Consider the following 19,452-nt stretch of genomic DNA (forward strand, 5'->3'; position numbering starts at 1 on the left):
GGGATTAAAACAGCATATGCTTTTCAAACATTAGGTTTCTGGGATTCTATTCTATAATAAATAGTTTTTAAAACATGTTTTCTTACAATAATTCAGATCAAAATAGAATGCTGCAGAGTCAAATACATTAACCTTGTGCACTCATTTTTAAAATACCTGTATCATTTCCCAAATACCAAATGTCCAATTAGAAGAATTACTAGGAGTAGTGTTATGCATCATAACTGCAAGGCACTTCAAACTCAGAACTATACATCAAAAGAAATTGGCAAAAATCTTTTTTTAAAGTCTTTATTTGCTTGTGGCAATTTGATACCTTATAGTTGTTCTTTACAGTTGTTCTTTCATGTAAATTCTATCACTGTACGAAGCCAAGTCAAGTGTTTGGCTGGCTGTGTTTCTGCTTTGCCTGGGACACTGGTGTCCTCTGGTGGACTGGAGTAGCATTAACCAAGTTGAAGTTGTTTTTATACTAACAATGTATTGACAGTGACAAAATAAAAAGAGGAAATATTTACTAACTATTACACAAATGTTTAATTACTGTGCTTGTGGTGTTTTCAATTAAAGAAATTAAGACCCAGAAATGATCAAAAAGAGAATGAATTGGTTATCTCTGTTTTGAGAAACATGTATGAAGAAAAACAGAAGGACCATGTTCATGTTGGAGAAGCAAAACAGGTAAGTAATCATTCAGGTTTACTTCATGTAAGGAGGAGCCAAGAAAAAAAACTTCCATTCCATTTTTATGGCTTTCCAAAAGCAAATTCTCATCACTGGTGTTTTGGAAATCCAAACTGTAGGCAGTGGTGAACACTGGTTTTGTTTATGGTTCATAGGCTGTTGTCATGTGCCAAAACAGACATAACTCAGATTTTGAGGTACCCAGTACAGTCTGATTTCAGGCCTAGGAGACAGAGACGCAAACAAGGTAGACTACTAATTTGGTTGTTTCTTTTTTCTCACTGCAATGAAAATTCAGTGTATGTGCATGAGAGAATATATAACGAATTTGCTCAGTTCCTGGAACCAAAATGGGTTAATTTGACACTTGCAAAGATGCCAGTGCTCTAAGAACAGAGTTGACTTGCCCTCAACCCATCGTTTGTCTTAGCATAACATTTTATATTTATTCTGATAATTTATCTCCAGAGCTGTGTAATAGCAGATACCTTTGAACACGTATGCTGGCAGTGTTATTGTCTCAGCAATCATTAACCTATGACATCCTGATGTCTCTGTTCCTTTCTTTTCTGCATAGAGGCTCACTTTCATGCTTTTCATTACTTCTGTTTTGTTTAACAAAAATGACCTACAAAATAAATGTCTTTTCATAAGAATGTAATAACAGGTAGCATCTGATTTGCCCGTAGGGGATAAGATGAGTGAAAGTAAAAAGAAAATACAGAAGCCTGTAACTTTGTCATACTGGGAATAGAATGCTTTAAAATTACATCTAGACAGAACTCTTTGGTGATGATGAAGTGCTGTTCAGCTGCCTGCATACTGATAGTTGCATAGATCCGTCAGTCAGATCTCTGAAGTTAGGGCTGGGTAGAGAGGACTATGGTGTCTGGCAGCCTCGAGATGAACCCCTGAAAACAGCACTGAAAACTGTACTCTGCTGCAGGTGTTAGGTTTGGATGGTAATGTTTGCATCACAGTGACATTTTTGTATTCGCTGCCCTAGTCTTTACAAGCACTAAAAATGGACTGAAATATTTATTTAAAAAGCAAAACTCAACAGATTGTTAGCTTTAACATGCAAGTGTTTCTACTAGTGAAATATGAGAGTTTGATTGTTATACATCTTTAATATAATGGAGACACTTGACAGTTGTTAATTATGAGCTTCATCAATTTTGATTAATTTATTGGCTGAAAAAAGTAAATCCATCAGAAATCTCTAATCCATTACACTTAAACATTTAGAATTTGTACAGTTGTACTTTGGCATTAAAGGAAATTGGTTAACGCCACCATAAATCCCTATCAAAATGGCAATTCTTCTGAAGCATGCTACTTCACTCAACACATTTCCTGTGAGAGATTTCCTGTTCTTAGGTTAGGAAAGTTTGTTAAGATTAGCGTCAGTAGAGAAGGCGGCATGAAAAGCTGAGGACACCAGACAAAAGTATTGATTCAGGTTACAGAAGTTGTCAGACTGTTCACTGAGATTCTGCTCCATGCTGCTGAGTTTTTCACATTCACTGTTTTAAACACTTGCAGACTTCAAACCCTGCTGCTGAGAATGCTGGAAATGAGGTGCCCAGCAGTGCTCCAAGATTCAGATTAGATATGTTAAAGAACAAAGCAAAAAGATCTCTGACGGAATCATTTGAAAGTATTTTGTCACGTGTAAGTATCTTCCTTCATGTTTATTGCCTCTATACGTAATTTTATTCTTTTCTAGCATTCAAATAAATAAAACTATTTGTTATTCTTCTGGGTTGTAGCCCCGTAGTCATTAAAGGCACAGTACCAGAAATATTTGAGTGTACATTTTAGAAGACGACAAAACAAAGCAAGGCTTTCATAGAGAGAATACCAAGTCCTGGAAGAAGCAAACTAATCACTAGTTAAGAAATAGTTATTTAGGCATTTAAAAAAATTCATGTGAAGTTGAGTGTGGGAACTAATGAAAAGTGACCATTGTTTTATTCCTCTTTCAGATTTAGAAAATGTAAAAAGTAATTATTGTTTACTTCTCTTTATGTAGAAGGAAATGATTAGGGAACTGACTAAGCATTCCTAATGAGATAGTATTTATTAGTGACAGAACTGATGAATAATGGGGCATCTGAACTTCTAAATGCTAGAGATTATTTGAAAGCAAGGAGTGCAGAGAACTTCAGAAACTAAGAAGGTGAAAGCATTTATGCAGTATCACATCAGGTAAAATTATTTGTAAACATTGTTTGGCAATAGCTATTAGTGGGAAAATCTTGAGCTCAAAGAAAACACGTTGTGAAAATCTGTATTAGGAGCAGATGGCTGAAAATACCTGCTGAAAGTATACAGCAGCAGTTAAATCAGATGTCAAGTTTAAGCACTAAAGCCTCTGGAGCGTCTTCTCATTCCAATATTCTTTGTTTTGCCCCTCATGATAAAAATCTGAGAAAAATAATAGGAGACTTGGAAAGACTTCTGCTTGTCAAAGGATTGACCCCCCCCCCTTCTCCCTTCTAGTTGTGATAGAATGCCAAACAGCAAATATTAAGGAACAAAAATTGGACATTCTCATTTTTCATCAACAAACAATTAAATTGGCTCATAGACAGGCAACTTGCAGTGACAAAACTAGGCTTTTGAAGCTTATTTCAGACATCGTATCTAACCTGTTCCCATTAAACAGATGATGGCAAGTTATGCATATAGAGAGGATTTTTAGTTGAATATCTCCCCTCGTTACTTACCAGCCAGCATTTCTAGAGTCCACCCTCATAAAATCCTGCTGTGGGTGTGTTTGGAATGTGAAACATAATGTTAGTTTTGTTACGCTAACTTTAGTAGTTACTGCTCTAATTTTTACCAGTTTGTCCTGGCTTGCATAAGCTGTCTTCACAAAAGCACAACTGTATGCTGGTTGCATTTTCACTGTCATGGCTGTTTTGATGGAAATTCTCGATTTTGATCAGCTCTGAGGCAAAACATTTTGTCTGAGCTTCAAGGAGAGAATAGTCACTATAGTTGATAATAATAACATTTGATATTTTACCTGGAATAAAACTGAACTTCAGAACATAAATTATACTATTTAAGGTTAGGAAGATCCAAATGCCATAGTTATGTTGGCACATAAGAATCCATCAGTAGGTTTTTCTGATATTTCTCTTGGTTCCGTAAAAAACATTAGTTGAACAAATTATACAAAAATATTTATGCTTTCTGATTTGTAGTCATTGAAATGATAATACCAGAAATTAAGTTTTTCTGTGTATTGAATTTATATGGTTTTAAGTCCTTTGTAATAGACAACTTGTCATTTCTTTGTATCTTGGTAAGCCTAGCATGAAAATTTCCTGTTTGGAGTACAGAAGGTATTTTAACCATAGTTATAGTATATCCATGCAATGCCTGATTATGTACGTTTCATGGAAAGCAAGTCATTGTGCATGAGAATTCTTTAATTTGACAAGATCCTTTAAAATATCAGTCACTGTCCTGAATGAAGCCTCTGTTTGTCACAGGTGCAAAGGCTATTCTTAGGCATTTCAGGAAATTAAATTTGATTCTCTCTTTGAAAAGTAAAGATTCTGCCTGTGCTATGCGAGCTTCTTTTTGGTACGATCCATATATCATAATCTTAACTGCTGGTGTCTATCTCTACAGGGCAGTAAAGCCAGAGCTCCACTGGACAGTTCTGCTGCTGTGGATTTGGACAGCAACGTGTCCCGCACCTTAAGCAGTACAAGTAAAGTAAGTAAACCCCATGGTAAATGCACGTATTTAGAAACTTAAGATAATATACCCTGAAACAGCTAGACAGATGTGAAATGCAGTTACCAGCTGCTCGTGTAACTGTTCTGTTCTAATATCTTGCGTTTTGTTTTGATTATTTTGGGGGATTAGACAAGCTAACTGATTGTGTGTTAAAACAAATAAACCCCAGAAAAGTATGATAAACCCTCAAGCAGTATGATAAAAATAGTTACCACATAGTAGGGAGAGTAGTATGTCCTTTCCTTCCTACCATGTAAGAGTGCTGCTGCCACTTGCTGATCCATAGGTTGTGTCTTTATTTGTATGCCTAGTCACTCTGAGGGTGGCATGGCCACTTTCCTTACAGGCAGCCTCTGGGATCAGCCATTGCCTTTACTTTTTTTTTTTTTTTTTTCCCCGCACCTCTCAAACCAAGTTTTTTAGAATTTTCAGGTTACCCATATCGTTTTTCGTATGTGTGACATGTTGGAATGTGTCTGATTCTTCTTTTCTTTTTTTTTTTTTTTTTTCCCCGCACCTCTCAAACCAAGTTTTTTAGAATTTTCAGGTTACCCATATCGTTTTTCGTATGTGTGACATGTTGGAATGTGTCTGATTCTTCTGAGGGACAATTTGAATCAAGTAATTTCACAGTTCACTCTGCTAAGAAATAGCAGTCACATGTCAATATAACAGTGACATGTAAGATGATGTTATCTGTAGAGTTTCACTGGAGATTTCCATACCTTTTGGTGAAATGGAACTCATAGTAAATATGTGTTTCTGTTCTCCAGAAGTTTCAAGTTGCTTTCAGGCCTTTCATTCATTCATAAAAAAGAGCAGTGCAATTTGGTCTCCATTTGAATTAGAAATGCCTTGTACTGTATATAAACATATATTTTTGTATGTATGTGTCTTATCATGTGAGTCTATATATGTGAAATAAAATATTACATAACATCACGTGAATCTTGCAACAATGTGCAGCAAAACAAGTGCAATAATTACCATGCTGCGGATCCTAATCTGGTTGGTTTCAGCCCTGGAAGTATGTACTGCAAATGCAGGATTGTGTTCATAAGAAACATAAAACTAAAACAAGAGGTGCAGTAATTTCCCCCTTTGCATGGTTAGAAAGCTGTTAGTCTGAATAAGACGGTATAAACAAATAGCATAGAAGAAGCCCATCTTCTTCCTAGGAGGCAGCCTAGAACTCTGCAGAGCTGGGTACAGCTACTGATTCTGCTCTACTGCCTAGTCATCTACGGACTCCTGATTTCACGTAATCAAGAGTCTCCTCTTTCTGCTTCTTTTTGAAAGAATGGCTGCCTCTTCAGGAAACACGTGCAGTGAGGAATGAAGCAAAATGCGTGGTTTTGCACTGAAACCGGCATCTGGTCGTAGGATTAAAGTCCTTTGTGTGAATCTTCAGATACACAGGAGGAATAATATATTGTTAGATGGGGTGCTAAGTACTCTGAAATGCTGCCTTTTTCATTGCTGCCACGGTTACCCAAACCTGCTGTTCTGACCCTGTTTCTTCTGAATTGTACTCAACATACTGTAAAATGCGATTACTTTTAAAATTATTTTTTCCTCTGTAAAGTGGAGACTGTTATTTGTGGTCCTAAATGATTACTAACAAAGACGGAAACCATCAAAGATCCTTTCTTTTAGCTATCATGATAAAAAAGTGCAAGTTTGAAGCAGATTTCTGTGGGATGTGAATAATGACATGGCCTGCAGTCTCAAAGATTGATTCTAAACCCATGTATTGATAACATTTTTTGCACTGCTAGGAACCACCAGTGTGTGAAAGGGAGCAAGACAGACTTCCTGCGCTTCCTACTGAAAGCACTGTCAAGACCAGTGGATCAGTGGGTGACCTCTCCAGTGACACAGATGATTCACCTATTGAGCAGTCTGTTACATTACCTCAGCAAGGCTTTCGGAGACGAGCAAACACACTCAGTCATTTGCCATCAGAAAACAAGGAATCTCTGGTACCTGCTGAAACATCGCCATCTGTTCCTCAGAGGAAACTTATGAGGTATCACTCACTGAGCACAGAGACTCCTCACAAAAGAAAGTAAGACTTATTAAAAGCAGGCTATGATTTTGTTCGTTGAGGGCATATTTGGGGATGGTAATTACCTATCAGGTATGTCCTCTTAATGGATAAGAATTGTATGAGAGCACTGTGTCACTCTTTGGAGGTTTGTAGGTATTCTGTTTAAAAACACTTTTAGCCCTGTGTACTCCACAGGGCAGAGAAAACATGAGATGTGTACTTCTGCAGTGTGTGTCACAAAACCAAGTGAAAGCACAACATAGGATCCTCCCTAAGGGGTTCAGTTATATTTTTGCAAGCAGTATTCATTAATTCTTACTGGTTTGATCTGTGAGCAGTATAAATAAATGCTATTTATTGCCTGTTTTATAGAGAAAAATCCAGTAGTATTTGTGATGCTGAAAACCTTACTAGTTGGTGAATGCATATGAGTTTTAAATAACACAGAAAACCGACATAAATTGTATAATTGTTGGTAGAGTTGAGGCTTCTGTCTAGCTTTTCAATGAGGCTATGTAGATTTTACTCAAAAAAACCAAGCCACTGCTGCTTGCCTTCATGCTAATATTCTTCAAGCTATTCTCTTTTAAAAAGCCTGCCTGTATATGTCTAAAGTTTCTGCTTAACTTGATGGCAGATTTCTTCCCTCCCTCTAGCTGGCTTTTTCCAATTACTATGGAAACATTTCTGTCTGTAGACTTCTGTTTTACTGCCAAAACTGCTCGTCTACACAAGCCAGACAGTAGGAAATCTGTATGTGTTCCAGCTAGTTTTTCCCTGCAGGAGGCAGGGCAGTAAACGAACATGCTTGAAATAGGTGATGACAGTGGAAAAAAGAGAATTATAGTATTTGAAAGGAAGCATAACCTGGGTTGCCTTTTTGTACCCTTCTTTGAACCTTTTTAGTTTTACAATACTAGCATGTTTTTTCATAGTGCAGTTTAGAACTTGTGTTGTTGGTCTCTTATCTTCATGAGAGTTGCCCTTATGCTTGTAGCTGCTTGTTCAATCAGTTCTTATCTTACTATAGGGATACAGCTAGAAATTAAGTATATTTTTCGTTTCCCTGGTTGTTTCTATTTGGATTTGATCATGTAATTTTTAGCAGTACCTGAGTGCACCTGCTCCCTTGCATAACTCAAACCCAGAAGAAATCACATTACTTCTCTTTCATAGCAGATGTACAGAACCAGGGGAAATGGAAAACTTAGAAAAAAAGTACAATTCGAGTTCTCAAAAATTATTGGAATGATGGACTATTAACAAGTCTTGTACGTTCTGTGGGTGTTTTTGAACAGTTTACCTCAATTTGTGAATTATTTCCAAAGTGTAAATAAATTCAGTTCTTCACATAGCATTTCACTTCTCATCCATCAGAACTCTAGATCATGTGCCTGACTTTATGCTAGAAACCAAGGACAAGAAAGGGTTATGTCAGTGAAAGATTTTTGGGAGTTTAAATTTAGTTAAATGTTGAAAATGCCTTGCTAACACCTGTAAGCCTGAATTTGGGACTTTCCCAATTGGGTTAAAATGTTCAGCCTCTTACAGTTACTGCACCAACTCAACTATGAAAAACATAGGAAATGGATCATTTTCATATACCAGGTCCCTTTCAAAGATTAGAGTAGGAATTTCTCTTCCCCGTCCCCTTTCCTCTCTTACCATGTTTTGTTCTTTCTGCTACCTCAACTCCATCGCTCTGGTTGGAATCCCACTATACGGTTTGAACACATCTGTTGGTGAATCTAGAAGTTCTGGTCAACTTGCACGTTCTCCTACTCTAGCTCGTCTTAATCCCTCGGCCTCTTCGCCCAACTTCTTTAAGTATCTAAGACATAATTCAAGTGGAGAACAAAATGGGCATTTTGCACAAAAGAGGTGAGCTAACACCTTTACATAGTTTGGGGTAGAGTTTGTTTTATCATGTCATAAATATGAAGCTCCGTAGTGTAAATAATTAAAATAATTTAATATAAACCAAAGGTGATAGATTTTTATAGGAGAGGGAACTCTTCAGCTGCTCTGGTACTGAATGTAGAGCTGATACTTACCTAATTTTCTGTTTTAATAAAATTCTTTCAGACATGTGGACACATTACTTTCTTTAGAGCCAATGGCTCCAAAGCAGCTTGTTTTTATGCAGCAGACAACAGCACTGCTTAAATTACGTGAGGGATAAGTTGCCGAGAACCAGTGATACAGTGCACTCTGTCCCTCCTGAATCATTCTGTTCTGTTCTGCTTTGTTCATGGTAACACAGAAACATCTTTATATAGTTTTGTGCCTGACATTGAAGGCAAATGGACTTATTAAATGGGGCAAGAAATAGCAAAACTGTTGAGAGCTGATACACAAAACCCCACAACCAACCCAAAACCACAAACAAAAAAACCTCCACACTCCTCCCAAAACCAAAAACCCAGAACAAACAAACAAAAAACCTCAACCCGCCAGCTCCTGTATTTGTCTTGGTTACTTTGAGAAATATAAAATGACATTTTCTGTGCCTCCTTTCAGAGAACAAGAATATGTGTAGAGAACATTGAGGAAAGGACACTAATGCATCATTTGCTTGAGAGCCTGAAACAAGCAGCTCCCTAAAAATCTTAACCATTAAACCCCTTCTTAACCTCTTGAGCTAAATCTGCTTATTTTAGCTCAAAAGGCTAATGAGACCAAGTGTGTTTGGAAGCACTGTCAACAGTCACTGCCCATTGGCAAGCAATTTTTATTGCTGTTGTGTGAAGATTTCCTGTTTTCCCATGGTGCTGATTCTTCTGATCCTGAGAAAATACTGCACTAAGAACCTTGTTTCACCAGTTCCCTCAGTTGTATTTGCCAATGACTCACTAGAATCTCTCTTAATTTAGCTTCACCTCAGAAGTATGGTATAGCTCAGGGGAGGAAATGTGAGTCTACGATGTCAGCTTCACTTATTTAATAAGACTTACTTGAATCCTGAACGTTAAATTTTCAAAAGTAGATTTTTCAGGTGGACTTGGTAATGAATCTGCATACACAGTAGCAACTTCTCCTTTCCTTACCCTGTCATTTAAGGGTACACCGTATTGAACCTCTAAGCAACAAGACTGAAAATGGAAATTGATAGGGATATCAAATTGCTTAATGAGTTTAAATCAATAAAAATCAAATTCAAACTGCCCAAGTTGATTGTATTCTGTAAGTGAAATCACCATGTAATTATGATGGATTTACAATGGAATCGTAAGTGAAACCTGTTCGCAGTGCGCACCATGCTACAGCTTTGTCTTCTTGGTCAGTACCAGCTGCTGAAGAACAGCTTCACTTTATACTAGTGATTATCCCAGAGTATCCCCCCCATCCCGTTAACGTTTTCTCTTTGATCATGTAATTTTTACAGTGAGAGACAGTGCTAAATGCCACCCAGGTATATCGTTATGGTTTATCTGAAGCAGTTCTTTCTTAAACTTAGTTTTTCAGTGGTAAATTCTCCTACTCGCTTGGTTTTGAGTACTCTTCTGAGAAAAGGTCTCATCATCAGCCAAGTAATTCTCTGTGTTTTCATTCCGTGCAAAACCTTTTTGGTATCTGAGTTATTCTCACTTTCTTCTATTAACCTTCATCTCAGTATGTTGGCATCTTGTTACTTTAAAAAAAATTATGTTGGCCAGAAGACTATTCATGAAATTTGATTAGTGCTCCTGTCTGTTGCATAAATAGAGCTACAATCCAAAATGATCAGTCAGAAGGCTCGGTTTTCAACTTAAAAGTTCCAAGCTTGTCTGAATAAAACCCTGTCAATGCTTTACAAAATAGTTTTTGCCAAAGTCTTATTTTCCGTTTGCCAGCGTAATGATTATCTGTGTCAGCTTTTCCTAACCTTTTCCCCCAAACTTAGTCAATCATTGAAACTGATACTTAAGTAAATATGCAATGATGAAGTTGCATCAGTTCTTAATAGTTTAAAGGAGACACGCACTAAAAATCTTGAGACATAGAAAAGAATAACAACTTTACCGGAAGTACATTTATTTCTATTGGAACATTCTAGTTCACCCAAACAAATACGTATTTCAAAGTAGTACTTTGTTAGCAGTTTCAATTTTCAAAGCAGCACTTTGAATTTCAGACTAGCGCTTCACTTGGCAGTTGGTTTCCTTGATATTGAGGTCTTCAGGATTTAGCTACTTCTGGTTTGAAACTTAGCAGTATGTGTTATTTTTATTCTGTGGATTTATGCTTCTTTGTTCTAAACTGTACTTTTCCCAACTACACTCTCAGCATCTCCTACCGTACTGCCTTAAGGAAAAAGCTTCACTCTTCCTCTTCTGTGCCAAATTTCTTAAAATTTCTGGCTCCTGTAGATGAAAATAACACCTCTGACTTTAGGAGCACAACAAGGTAGGGTTCTCTCTTAAAGCCTGGAGGTAAAACTGTGTTTTCAAAGGTTTCTTTGTCTGATATATTTCAAATGCTTCTTGCACTTGCAAAACCCAGTTTGTGCAATGGTTCACTTGCATGTATTCTGCATATGATTGCTGTCGAAAGGCTGGAGCTATCTTGGACTCCTCTCCTGATAAGATGGCAGTACTTAAGCATTTTAATGATGTACTGTAATGGTCATGCAACTTCCATCTATGTATTTCTGTGATTACTCCTTCCAAAGGACTGTGATAGCAGTGTTCAGTTAAGAGAATATACATGGTTCATCCTAAGTAGTGACAGTGTCCTCTAACTGGAAGGAGAAGATGGCCTATAAAATGCTCCTCCCAGTTGCTGCCAGAGCTATTTGAAGTTCATTTATCCCTTTCAGCTTCAACAAAGACTCCTGCAACCATTTAGCCAATGGTTGGAAAAAACAAGGAATAGTTATAAATATGTAACAGGTGAATGTTATTAGTGGAATTTTAAATAGGAAAACAGCTTTGCTATTCACCATTTCATTTAATATTCTGAATAAAAACCTCTGTTTGTAATTTGTGGATTATATCAAAGGAGTAACATCCAAGGTTCCTGAACACAATTTCCAAGTTTCTTGCTTATTTCAGATGGCACTTTGCAAACTCAAAGGTTAAAAGTTTTCTCCAAGTCAGTATTGGGAAGGAATATATTACATACCAAGTTTACAGAAGGTTGGAAGTTTAATTGGTGTTTATAAAGCAACTAGATGTGCTCTAATGAAAGCCATCAGCAGTTCTTGTGTCTCCTGTGATTAATTGCTTGATTTTGTGGATGGCTTTTAAATAGCAGAATGGTAAAGATACATTACATTATAAAAGTACGTACTTATGTGTCTTTAATGCATTGTGTTTAATATGCTATTGCAAAGAAAGCTGAAAATTAGTTAGAACTGGAGAATGCAGATTGCACAGAGCTGCCAGCCTCTTGTGATATTTACAGCCTTGTAAAAGCCTGCTGCCACAAAGCAAGTTTCACCTTCCTAACACTAAGAGCTTGACCTAGTATGTGTACAGCACACTGCACTCCTGTGTTGATGGTTTGTCTTGTATTTGCTGAAGACTGTGTCGCTGCTATTTGCAGATTCAGGTAACCTGAATCTCTGTTCTGCAATTTCAGCGACTACGAATCCAAACACAGCCAGCAGGCCATTGGTGTGGACAGCCCTGTGAGGACCCGACGGCATTCGTGGAGGCAACAGATATTCCTGCGAGTGGCAACCCCTCAGAAAGCATGCGACTCTCCCAGCCGATATGATGGTAAAGTCTGGGTTTATTTGTTCTCCTGAAAATTGTTAGTGGATGTAGTCTGTGAAGCATGGATCATTTTGTCTACCGAGTGGACATAGTTTGCCCAGTGCTCTGTTTGTACTGTCTTTGCCATTTCCCACCTACTTTTTGGTCATGCCAAGCTCATCAGCAGTTGAGTTTTTGTTTTGCAGCTTAGTATAGTTCTGATTTTGTCAAAGTAACTAACCAGAGAAGAAATTATTTTTATGGGCTCTATTTTAATGAGTTCTATGAAAAAAATATATCACCAAGTATTGCTCTCAAGAAAAGGTGACGCTTCCATTTCATCTTTCCATGCTGGAGTATAGAACTATGGGCTAGAAAAATCCAAGCCTAGTAGAAGTAATTAAATACAGTTGAGTTTTGTAGTGTATTCTTCATACCAGACTGAATTTGACCTCATGATGCTGCCCCAGTCTGTGACATTGGCCATTTGAGCCCTAGTTACCCACTCATATTTATTTCCTGAAATTCTGTAGAAATAAAGAAACATAGACTAGAAAAAAATCACTGCATGTGACCATGAAGGTGCATCATTTTACGCAACTCACTTCATGTAGGCCAGATAGTATAACACATGCTGAGACCAAGAATGCTTCAGAGAAGCTTATGTCTGTGCATAATGGTCTCTGTCTCTCTCAAGTTTGAATTTCACAATTTGAGCTCTGCAAGCTCTGCCTTTTGACTGATTTCTAAGGCCATTGTGTAAGAAATAAGGGAACAGGAGGGAACAGTTTATTGTAGGAAGTGTGGTAAAAAGTAACCATCTTAATGTCACTGAGATACTTGCATCTTAAAGGGAGGCCTTGATTAACTGGGCACAGCATGTAACAAAAGTGTTTCTGTCATGAATGCATTGCCTGCAACATAATTTTGCTGACAGCTGGGTAAATTCTATATGGGCATAGATGCCTCTCAAATTTAGTGTAAAACAAAGTGTTTTCAAGACCATGTTGTGTAAACATATATATGAAATGCTCTGCTGTACTTCAAGGCATATGAAGTAGCTGTTCAACCTCAGCTGTTCTGTGAAGCTAATGTTCTTGCAGGTTTGATGCATCTTTGTGTGACTGGAAGTAGTCTTTCTTGGTCTTGAAAGCTGGAAGACCTTCCCATATTAAACAGGAAAAAACCCTCTAAACTGCCTGTCCAAGCATTTCCTCCGAGACGTAATAGGTGCCAAGATACAATCTTAACAACCTACGGCTGGGTAGGCAGACTAGTTGGAGAAACAAATGTGGCCAAAATGGAAAACAGAAAGTGCTATTAGCAGGAAGAGCAATTTAAAATATCTGAACTTTTTCTTGACTCTTGTTTTCTTATTCTGTTTTTCTTCCAATGTACATATTCAATTTATGAACAGAGAGAGAAAACTGAAGAGTTGAGGGGGGGGGGCTTTATTATTATTTTTAACAAATATTGGATTTTCATGCATCTCCTGGGACATTTCTGGCAGTAAAGGATACTCATTCATGATCCTGTCTCTGTAGCTTTTAAAAGAGCTGCTGTACAGATGATCTTACATTGAAATCACCACCGTAGTTAACTTAGTAACCTCTGCAGTTCCAAAGTAAGTGTAACTAGCTATCATTGGTCATCTTGGTCCTTTTTCTTTCATTTTCTGTGAAGGAGAAACAGCACATGCAGTGGAGTTTACTGATTTGATAAGTTAACTGTACCTCCATTAAAAAAAAATCTTCCTTGCTCTTTTTAGACCAGTTTCCTTTGGAAACAGAATTTATGCAAACAGCTGATGTATCACCAAAAAGATCAATTTCAGCCAAATGGGGTACAGGGCAAAGAAGGTATTAAAGATAACATGTTTTGTCATGTTCTGCAAAAGTAAGCATGAAGAGCGGGAAACAAGGGAGCATTCATGAGTTTCCCACTATAGACTGTCACTCCACTGAACATTTTCTCCATCCAAGTGCAATGGCCTTCACGCCATTCCAGGGTACTCTGCAGGACAGCAGTAAGAAAAAAGGCTGGGGAATTTTAAAGAGTTAGTAAGTCAGCCAGTCAAGAGACCCGCATCTCTGTGAGTCAGAGATGATAAAAGCTTTTCAAGTGTAGCAGAGGCTACTTTGCTAGCTGGACGCAGAGCAGCAATGTGCACTCATAGCCCAGAGGGCCTATTGTATCTTGGGCTGCATCAAAAGAAACGTGGCCAGGAGGTCGAGGGAGGTGATTCCACCTCTCCAGTCTGCTCTGTTAAGATCTCACCTGGAGTACTGTGTGCAGCTCTAGAGTCCTCAGCAAAAAAAGGACGTGAACCTGTTGGGGCAAGTCCAGAGGAGGACCACAAAAATTGTCAGAGGGCTGGAGCACATCTGGTATGAGGACGGGATGAGAGAGATGATGCTGTTCAGCCTGGAGAAGAGAAGGCTCTGGGAAGAGCTTATTGTGGCCTTTCAATACTTAAAAGGGGACCTATAAGAAGGATGGAACAATCTTTTTAGCAGGGCCAATTGTGATAGGATGAGGGATGATGATTCTAAACTAAAAGAGGGGAGATTCAGACCAGATGTAGGGAAGAAATTTTTTACAATGAGGGTGGTAAAATACTGAAACAGGTTGCCCAGAGAGGTGGTAGATGCCCCATCCCTGGAAACATTCAAGGTTAGGTTTGATGGGGTTCTGAGCAACCTGATCTAGCTAAAGATGTCCCTCCTCACTGCAGGGGAGGCTGGACTAGATGACCTTTGAAGGTCCCTTCCAATGCAAAGCATTCTGTGATTTTGTGATTTACTGAACTTCATATTAAACATACAAACCACCAGCATGCCTGAGCTACACATTGCTTTGACCACACGTGGGCAGGCACTGTCAACAAAATGAAACTGCTCTGTGGTGTAACTTCTTTGGGTTGTAAATATGCATCTGTAAGGTGTCACAAGAAATTGAGAAAACTTTAAGCTTTATTTTTATTATGTTTAAGCTTTATACACACAGAAATATTTAGATCCTGACATTTTGATTCCATCTGACACTCTCTGCGTGGTTAACACAGAAAGATATGAAGGTGTATTTACTAAAAGTTTTTTAAAAACAAGCAAACAAAAACCCCCAGAGAACTGGTACATAGCTTTTCCAGAAATGTTTAGCTTAATCATACAAGGCACTGAACTTGAGAGATGTCTAGTGTTCTGAGTTCCCACATGAAGCTGACAGCACTTTGAGTCCCGCTGTCTTGCACTTTTGGATCCTTTACTTCTTACAAAGTGCTTATATGTAGTTTGAGCTAAAACTTCATTTCCTGTGGCTTAGCTAGAGAGAAATGATTGCTGGCTGTGCTTGGTGATTGCATCACGTATTACAAGGCAGAAATCTCCTTGTTTGTTTTGCAGACACCACTATAAAAAGGGAGGGGTCTATTAGAGTTGAAGAAGGGTGTACATTTGTTACTACTTCGGGGTAAAATGAAAACCAGTCCTTAATCAATAGAGTTTTAAAAAATATTGCAAATAGGTACACTAAAAAGTCGTATTTTCTTGCCAGTTGAGCTTCCTGCTTTACCCGACAATTGGACTCAATCGAGCCACGCTCAGGCAGTGCAAACCCTCTGAGACAACAGAAAGCCTAAGGCACAGGAAACCATTACTTTTGGTTGTTATGCAAGCAATGTCCCATGGGCAGGCTCTCCTCCCACCACCTCCTGCTTATGGGTGCTGCCACTTTCCCCTGCTTCTGTATTTAACTTTACAGTGAAGCACATTGGAGATGCATTGTGCAATTTGCTGCTTGGCAAGACAGGCAGGTGATCTCTGGTAAGCTTGAAGATGAGACTGATCTCCAATTTGGAGATCTAGAAAGGATCTTCTGCATACGTGAAATGATCTGCTGAGATTGTTACTGCTTTCCAGCTGGTAACTGGAGGTTTGCAGGGTTGAATTGTGCTAGCTCTGTTGTGGCAAGCTACATATCAAATGTCCAACCTCATGTTCTGCTGTTTGCTGCTTCCCATGAATGGTTGTGCTGCTGCAGGTGGTGTTGAGTACTGGGAGGCGGTGTTTCTCTCACTGCCACCCTGAGACACACTTAGTGTCTTGTCCTCTGATATTTTTTATTTATTTGTGGAGGTGGAATTGGAATGAGTGTTGTATCCCACAAAGTGGAGAGATGGAAAAGGAGGAGAGCACAGGTCACTTACAAAATGGATCACACTTTGATTGTTACAATACATGTATTGTATTGTTATTGTATTGTATTGTATTGTTACAATACGTGTATTACAATACATGTATTTCTTTTGAAAGAAGGTTTTCATTTATCTTTTTTTCTAAAGCTTTTTTTGGCCTGTTTTTTATATATGAGTACATAAAATTGACTATAGCTCTTCCAGTCACTGTCTTAAACATTCTAAGTAATAAAAGTGATTCTTCAGTTCTTTGACACTTCCTTTTGTACCTGACCACCTTACTTAAAGCCAGATCTTCATACTTGTGTAGAGTCTCTCTGACAAGAACCACATTCTGTGGCTATGCAAATGGTTTAGGACTTCCTCGTTCTCTGTCTTCAGAGGTAAAACATGAAAGGAACAACTTGGTGATAATATTAAACCAGCTGAAATATGGGCTCACTCAGAAAAGGTGATTATTTTTCAGTTGAATCAGTTTTCTACACCCACAGTATTAAACAAGCACTAGAGCAGGCATAGGGAGGCAGGCAGGGACACATGTCCAAAAGCTGAGGTTATGCTCCTACCCTGCTCAGGAGCAGATCGGTGCAGAGTGATCATGAAACTTCACCTTGCACTGCACTGCAGCAGGAAATTCACATACTTTTATTTGGTGTCCACAGATCTCTGTGCAGTGGACTATTTTCACTACAACTTTCACATATTGACTGTTCAGTATTGGTCATAGTGGGAGAACAGTTTTGCAGATTGCTCGAAACTCCCAGTGAAGTCACATGTGTCAGTTTGAGGTTGGAGAATGAGTGATTTCTTTTAAGGTGTGCAGTGGCATGGAGTTACATGTTGAATAGTTAAAAAAATTGTGGTTTGGAGGAATGAGATGATTGGTACTGCTTAGTAATTCAGATGAGGGAAAATAGAAGTTTAGCCAGAACTACTACATAGTATTTTACAGCTCATCTTGCAGAAAAAAAATTCTTTTAGAAAGTACAAGTATCCCTGTACATGGAAATAAACCTTAATTTGTTCATCAAAATGAATTGCATTTCAGTCTCTGGCAGACAGAGGTAGCAAATCCTAATGCTACATCCTAAGTGCTGAAGAAAAGGTTGGATTCGAAGATCTGTTGTTACTAAAACCAGCTGTAGTTCTCCCTTATCTATCTGTTTATGTGCTTTGCGGTGAGGGTTATATCTCTTCCATTATTTAATCAAAAATAATTCTGTAGTAGTATTGCAAATACTGTAAACTATTGCTTTAGCATTCTATACTTAGAATATTTATGTGGTATAATACTGTTTTAGTGGTTCTTTTTTAGCAACAGAATCATTATTAATTCACTAATGACTAGTTTTGTAAATGCTGTAATAAAAACCAGTTGGTTATAATTAATTATTCAATCTGTCTCTCTCAGAGTGAGTATCTGCTCATAATCTTTATTTGTAGCATAGGAGCTTGGCCATAAGCAGTAAGTACCACATATAGTGTGTGGCAGTTTCTGTGCCCATTGAAATATGAGGGCATTCATTTCTTGGGACTTCATAATATTAGTAAATGGGGTGAATTTGGACATAGTGATTAATTTTTAAGAAGCTTTAAAAGAAAAATAAAGCTAAAGCATCTCTGAGAGCTGATTTTTTTTTTTTTTTCAGTTATATTGAAATTCACAATTTTTTCAAGAAGTCCTCATGCAACCGTTGCCATGCAACTGTTGTTTTTTGTGATTCTGTGTCTGAAGCTTTCTGGTAGGCTTCTGGTCATGTTACTACATTTGATTATGAAGTCAAATATTCCAGACATCTGTGTAAAATGGAATATTATATCCTTGGTTATAGAAGTTTTCAGTTCCTCTTTAATTTTGTATCATGTATGAAAGACAGTGTTGCACTGCTAGAATGGAAGATCTGAAGAGAACTATCTAAGGATGTTGTGAAAGTCCTTTCTTTTGGGCAATTTAATCTTATATGACTGAAGATTCTCGTTTGTTTGCTAAACTGAATTTTGTAACGTTTAAAAAGCAACAAAGAAATACAGTTTCATGCAGAAAATAAAATGCTTAATGGAATTCTTCCACCCACGTTCTCACCATATCTTGACTTCTTGACCGTGGAGAGCAGATGTGACTGGTAAACATTGCATTTAGAGAGCCGTGTGTAAACAACTCCATAGTGAGGATGGTGGTAATAGTTGAGCCTCCTCTCTCTCTATTAGCTCCCTATAAAAATAAAACAAGTGCTTCTTTTCTACATGAAGTGTTGCTGTTTCTAGTCAAAGATGAATCTTGTTATCTTGGTTTTGGTATTTGAGGTCAGTAAGACTACATGCTTCTGAAAGAATGTTTTTAAAATTTAGGCTTTTAGGTGGGTTTGTCACTTCTGTTGTTTTTCACTTTGTGTGTGTGTGGTTTCTCTTAGAGAGTTTTTCTTGTTTTTGGAAAGCCTTGTTTAATACTGAGATTGGTCGAGTAAGAAACTATAGATAAATCATTTTTTTTCTAGTCAATTACAAATGAAATTTCCTAAAAAATAAGGTTTAAGGCAACACTTTACTAACTCACTGTAGTAGTACTTTAATGTCCTCCCACAAGTCTCAGCAAGTGCCCTTTATTCATTGTAGCTTCTTCTGGAGCTAAAGAAATCTCCTGTTTATATCACTGTCAGTCAAATATTGTCTGTTTTAGTTACTACTGCAGTCATTTACAAACTTTTTTTAATGTGGTTCCTGGTAGCAATATAATGTGATACTTTCTTCACAATCTTCTGTACTTTGTGTGTCATCTTTGCACGTGAGGGTTTTGTGTAATTCATTTGTTGATCGTTTTAGAGTGTAGGGATACTCTGCATCTTAGGATTGAAGCAGTGCTACATGAAGACAAGGCACTGGATACAAATTAATGGATCTGCTGTACAAATTCCATCTCAGTTACCGTTGGCCTTTTCTCGGGTAGTATAAGCAGTGGGAACATCAGAGCAGTACTCCTGATGCACTAGTACGTTTGTGCAGCATTTGCATCTGCTTCGTGAGCAGTTTCATGAGAGAACCTTGCACAAGTTCTCACAAGCACAGGGAAATGGTGGCTTTCCCAGTAAAGT

The 19,452-nt window shown here is 37.9% G+C and overlaps 1 protein-coding gene across 1 annotated transcript in view; it reads left to right on the forward strand.

Moving 5' to 3' along the window:
* Positions 1-564: 564 nt before the first annotated feature.
* Positions 565-19,452, forward strand: part of TBC1D1 (TBC1 (tre-2/USP6, BUB2, cdc16) domain family, member 1) — a gene marked incomplete at its 5' end in the record, with an annotated part of 48,154 nt that continues 29,266 nt past the window's right edge. The window contains 7 exons of the mRNA XM_010140552.1: positions 565-681; positions 2,230-2,358; positions 4,333-4,419; positions 6,222-6,511; positions 8,246-8,374; positions 10,760-10,879; positions 12,056-12,195. Of these exons, the coding sequence (XP_010138854.1) occupies positions 565-681; positions 2,230-2,358; positions 4,333-4,419; positions 6,222-6,511; positions 8,246-8,374; positions 10,760-10,879; positions 12,056-12,195 (1,012 nt within the window). The remainder of the gene's footprint in view (positions 682-2,229; positions 2,359-4,332; positions 4,420-6,221; positions 6,512-8,245; positions 8,375-10,759; positions 10,880-12,055; positions 12,196-19,452) is intronic.

This window comes from Buceros rhinoceros, unplaced genomic scaffold (assembly GCF_000710305.1).
Source record: "Buceros rhinoceros silvestris isolate BGI_N320 unplaced genomic scaffold, ASM71030v1 scaffold1897, whole genome shotgun sequence".
NCBI lineage: Eukaryota > Metazoa > Chordata > Aves > Bucerotiformes > Bucerotidae > Buceros > Buceros rhinoceros.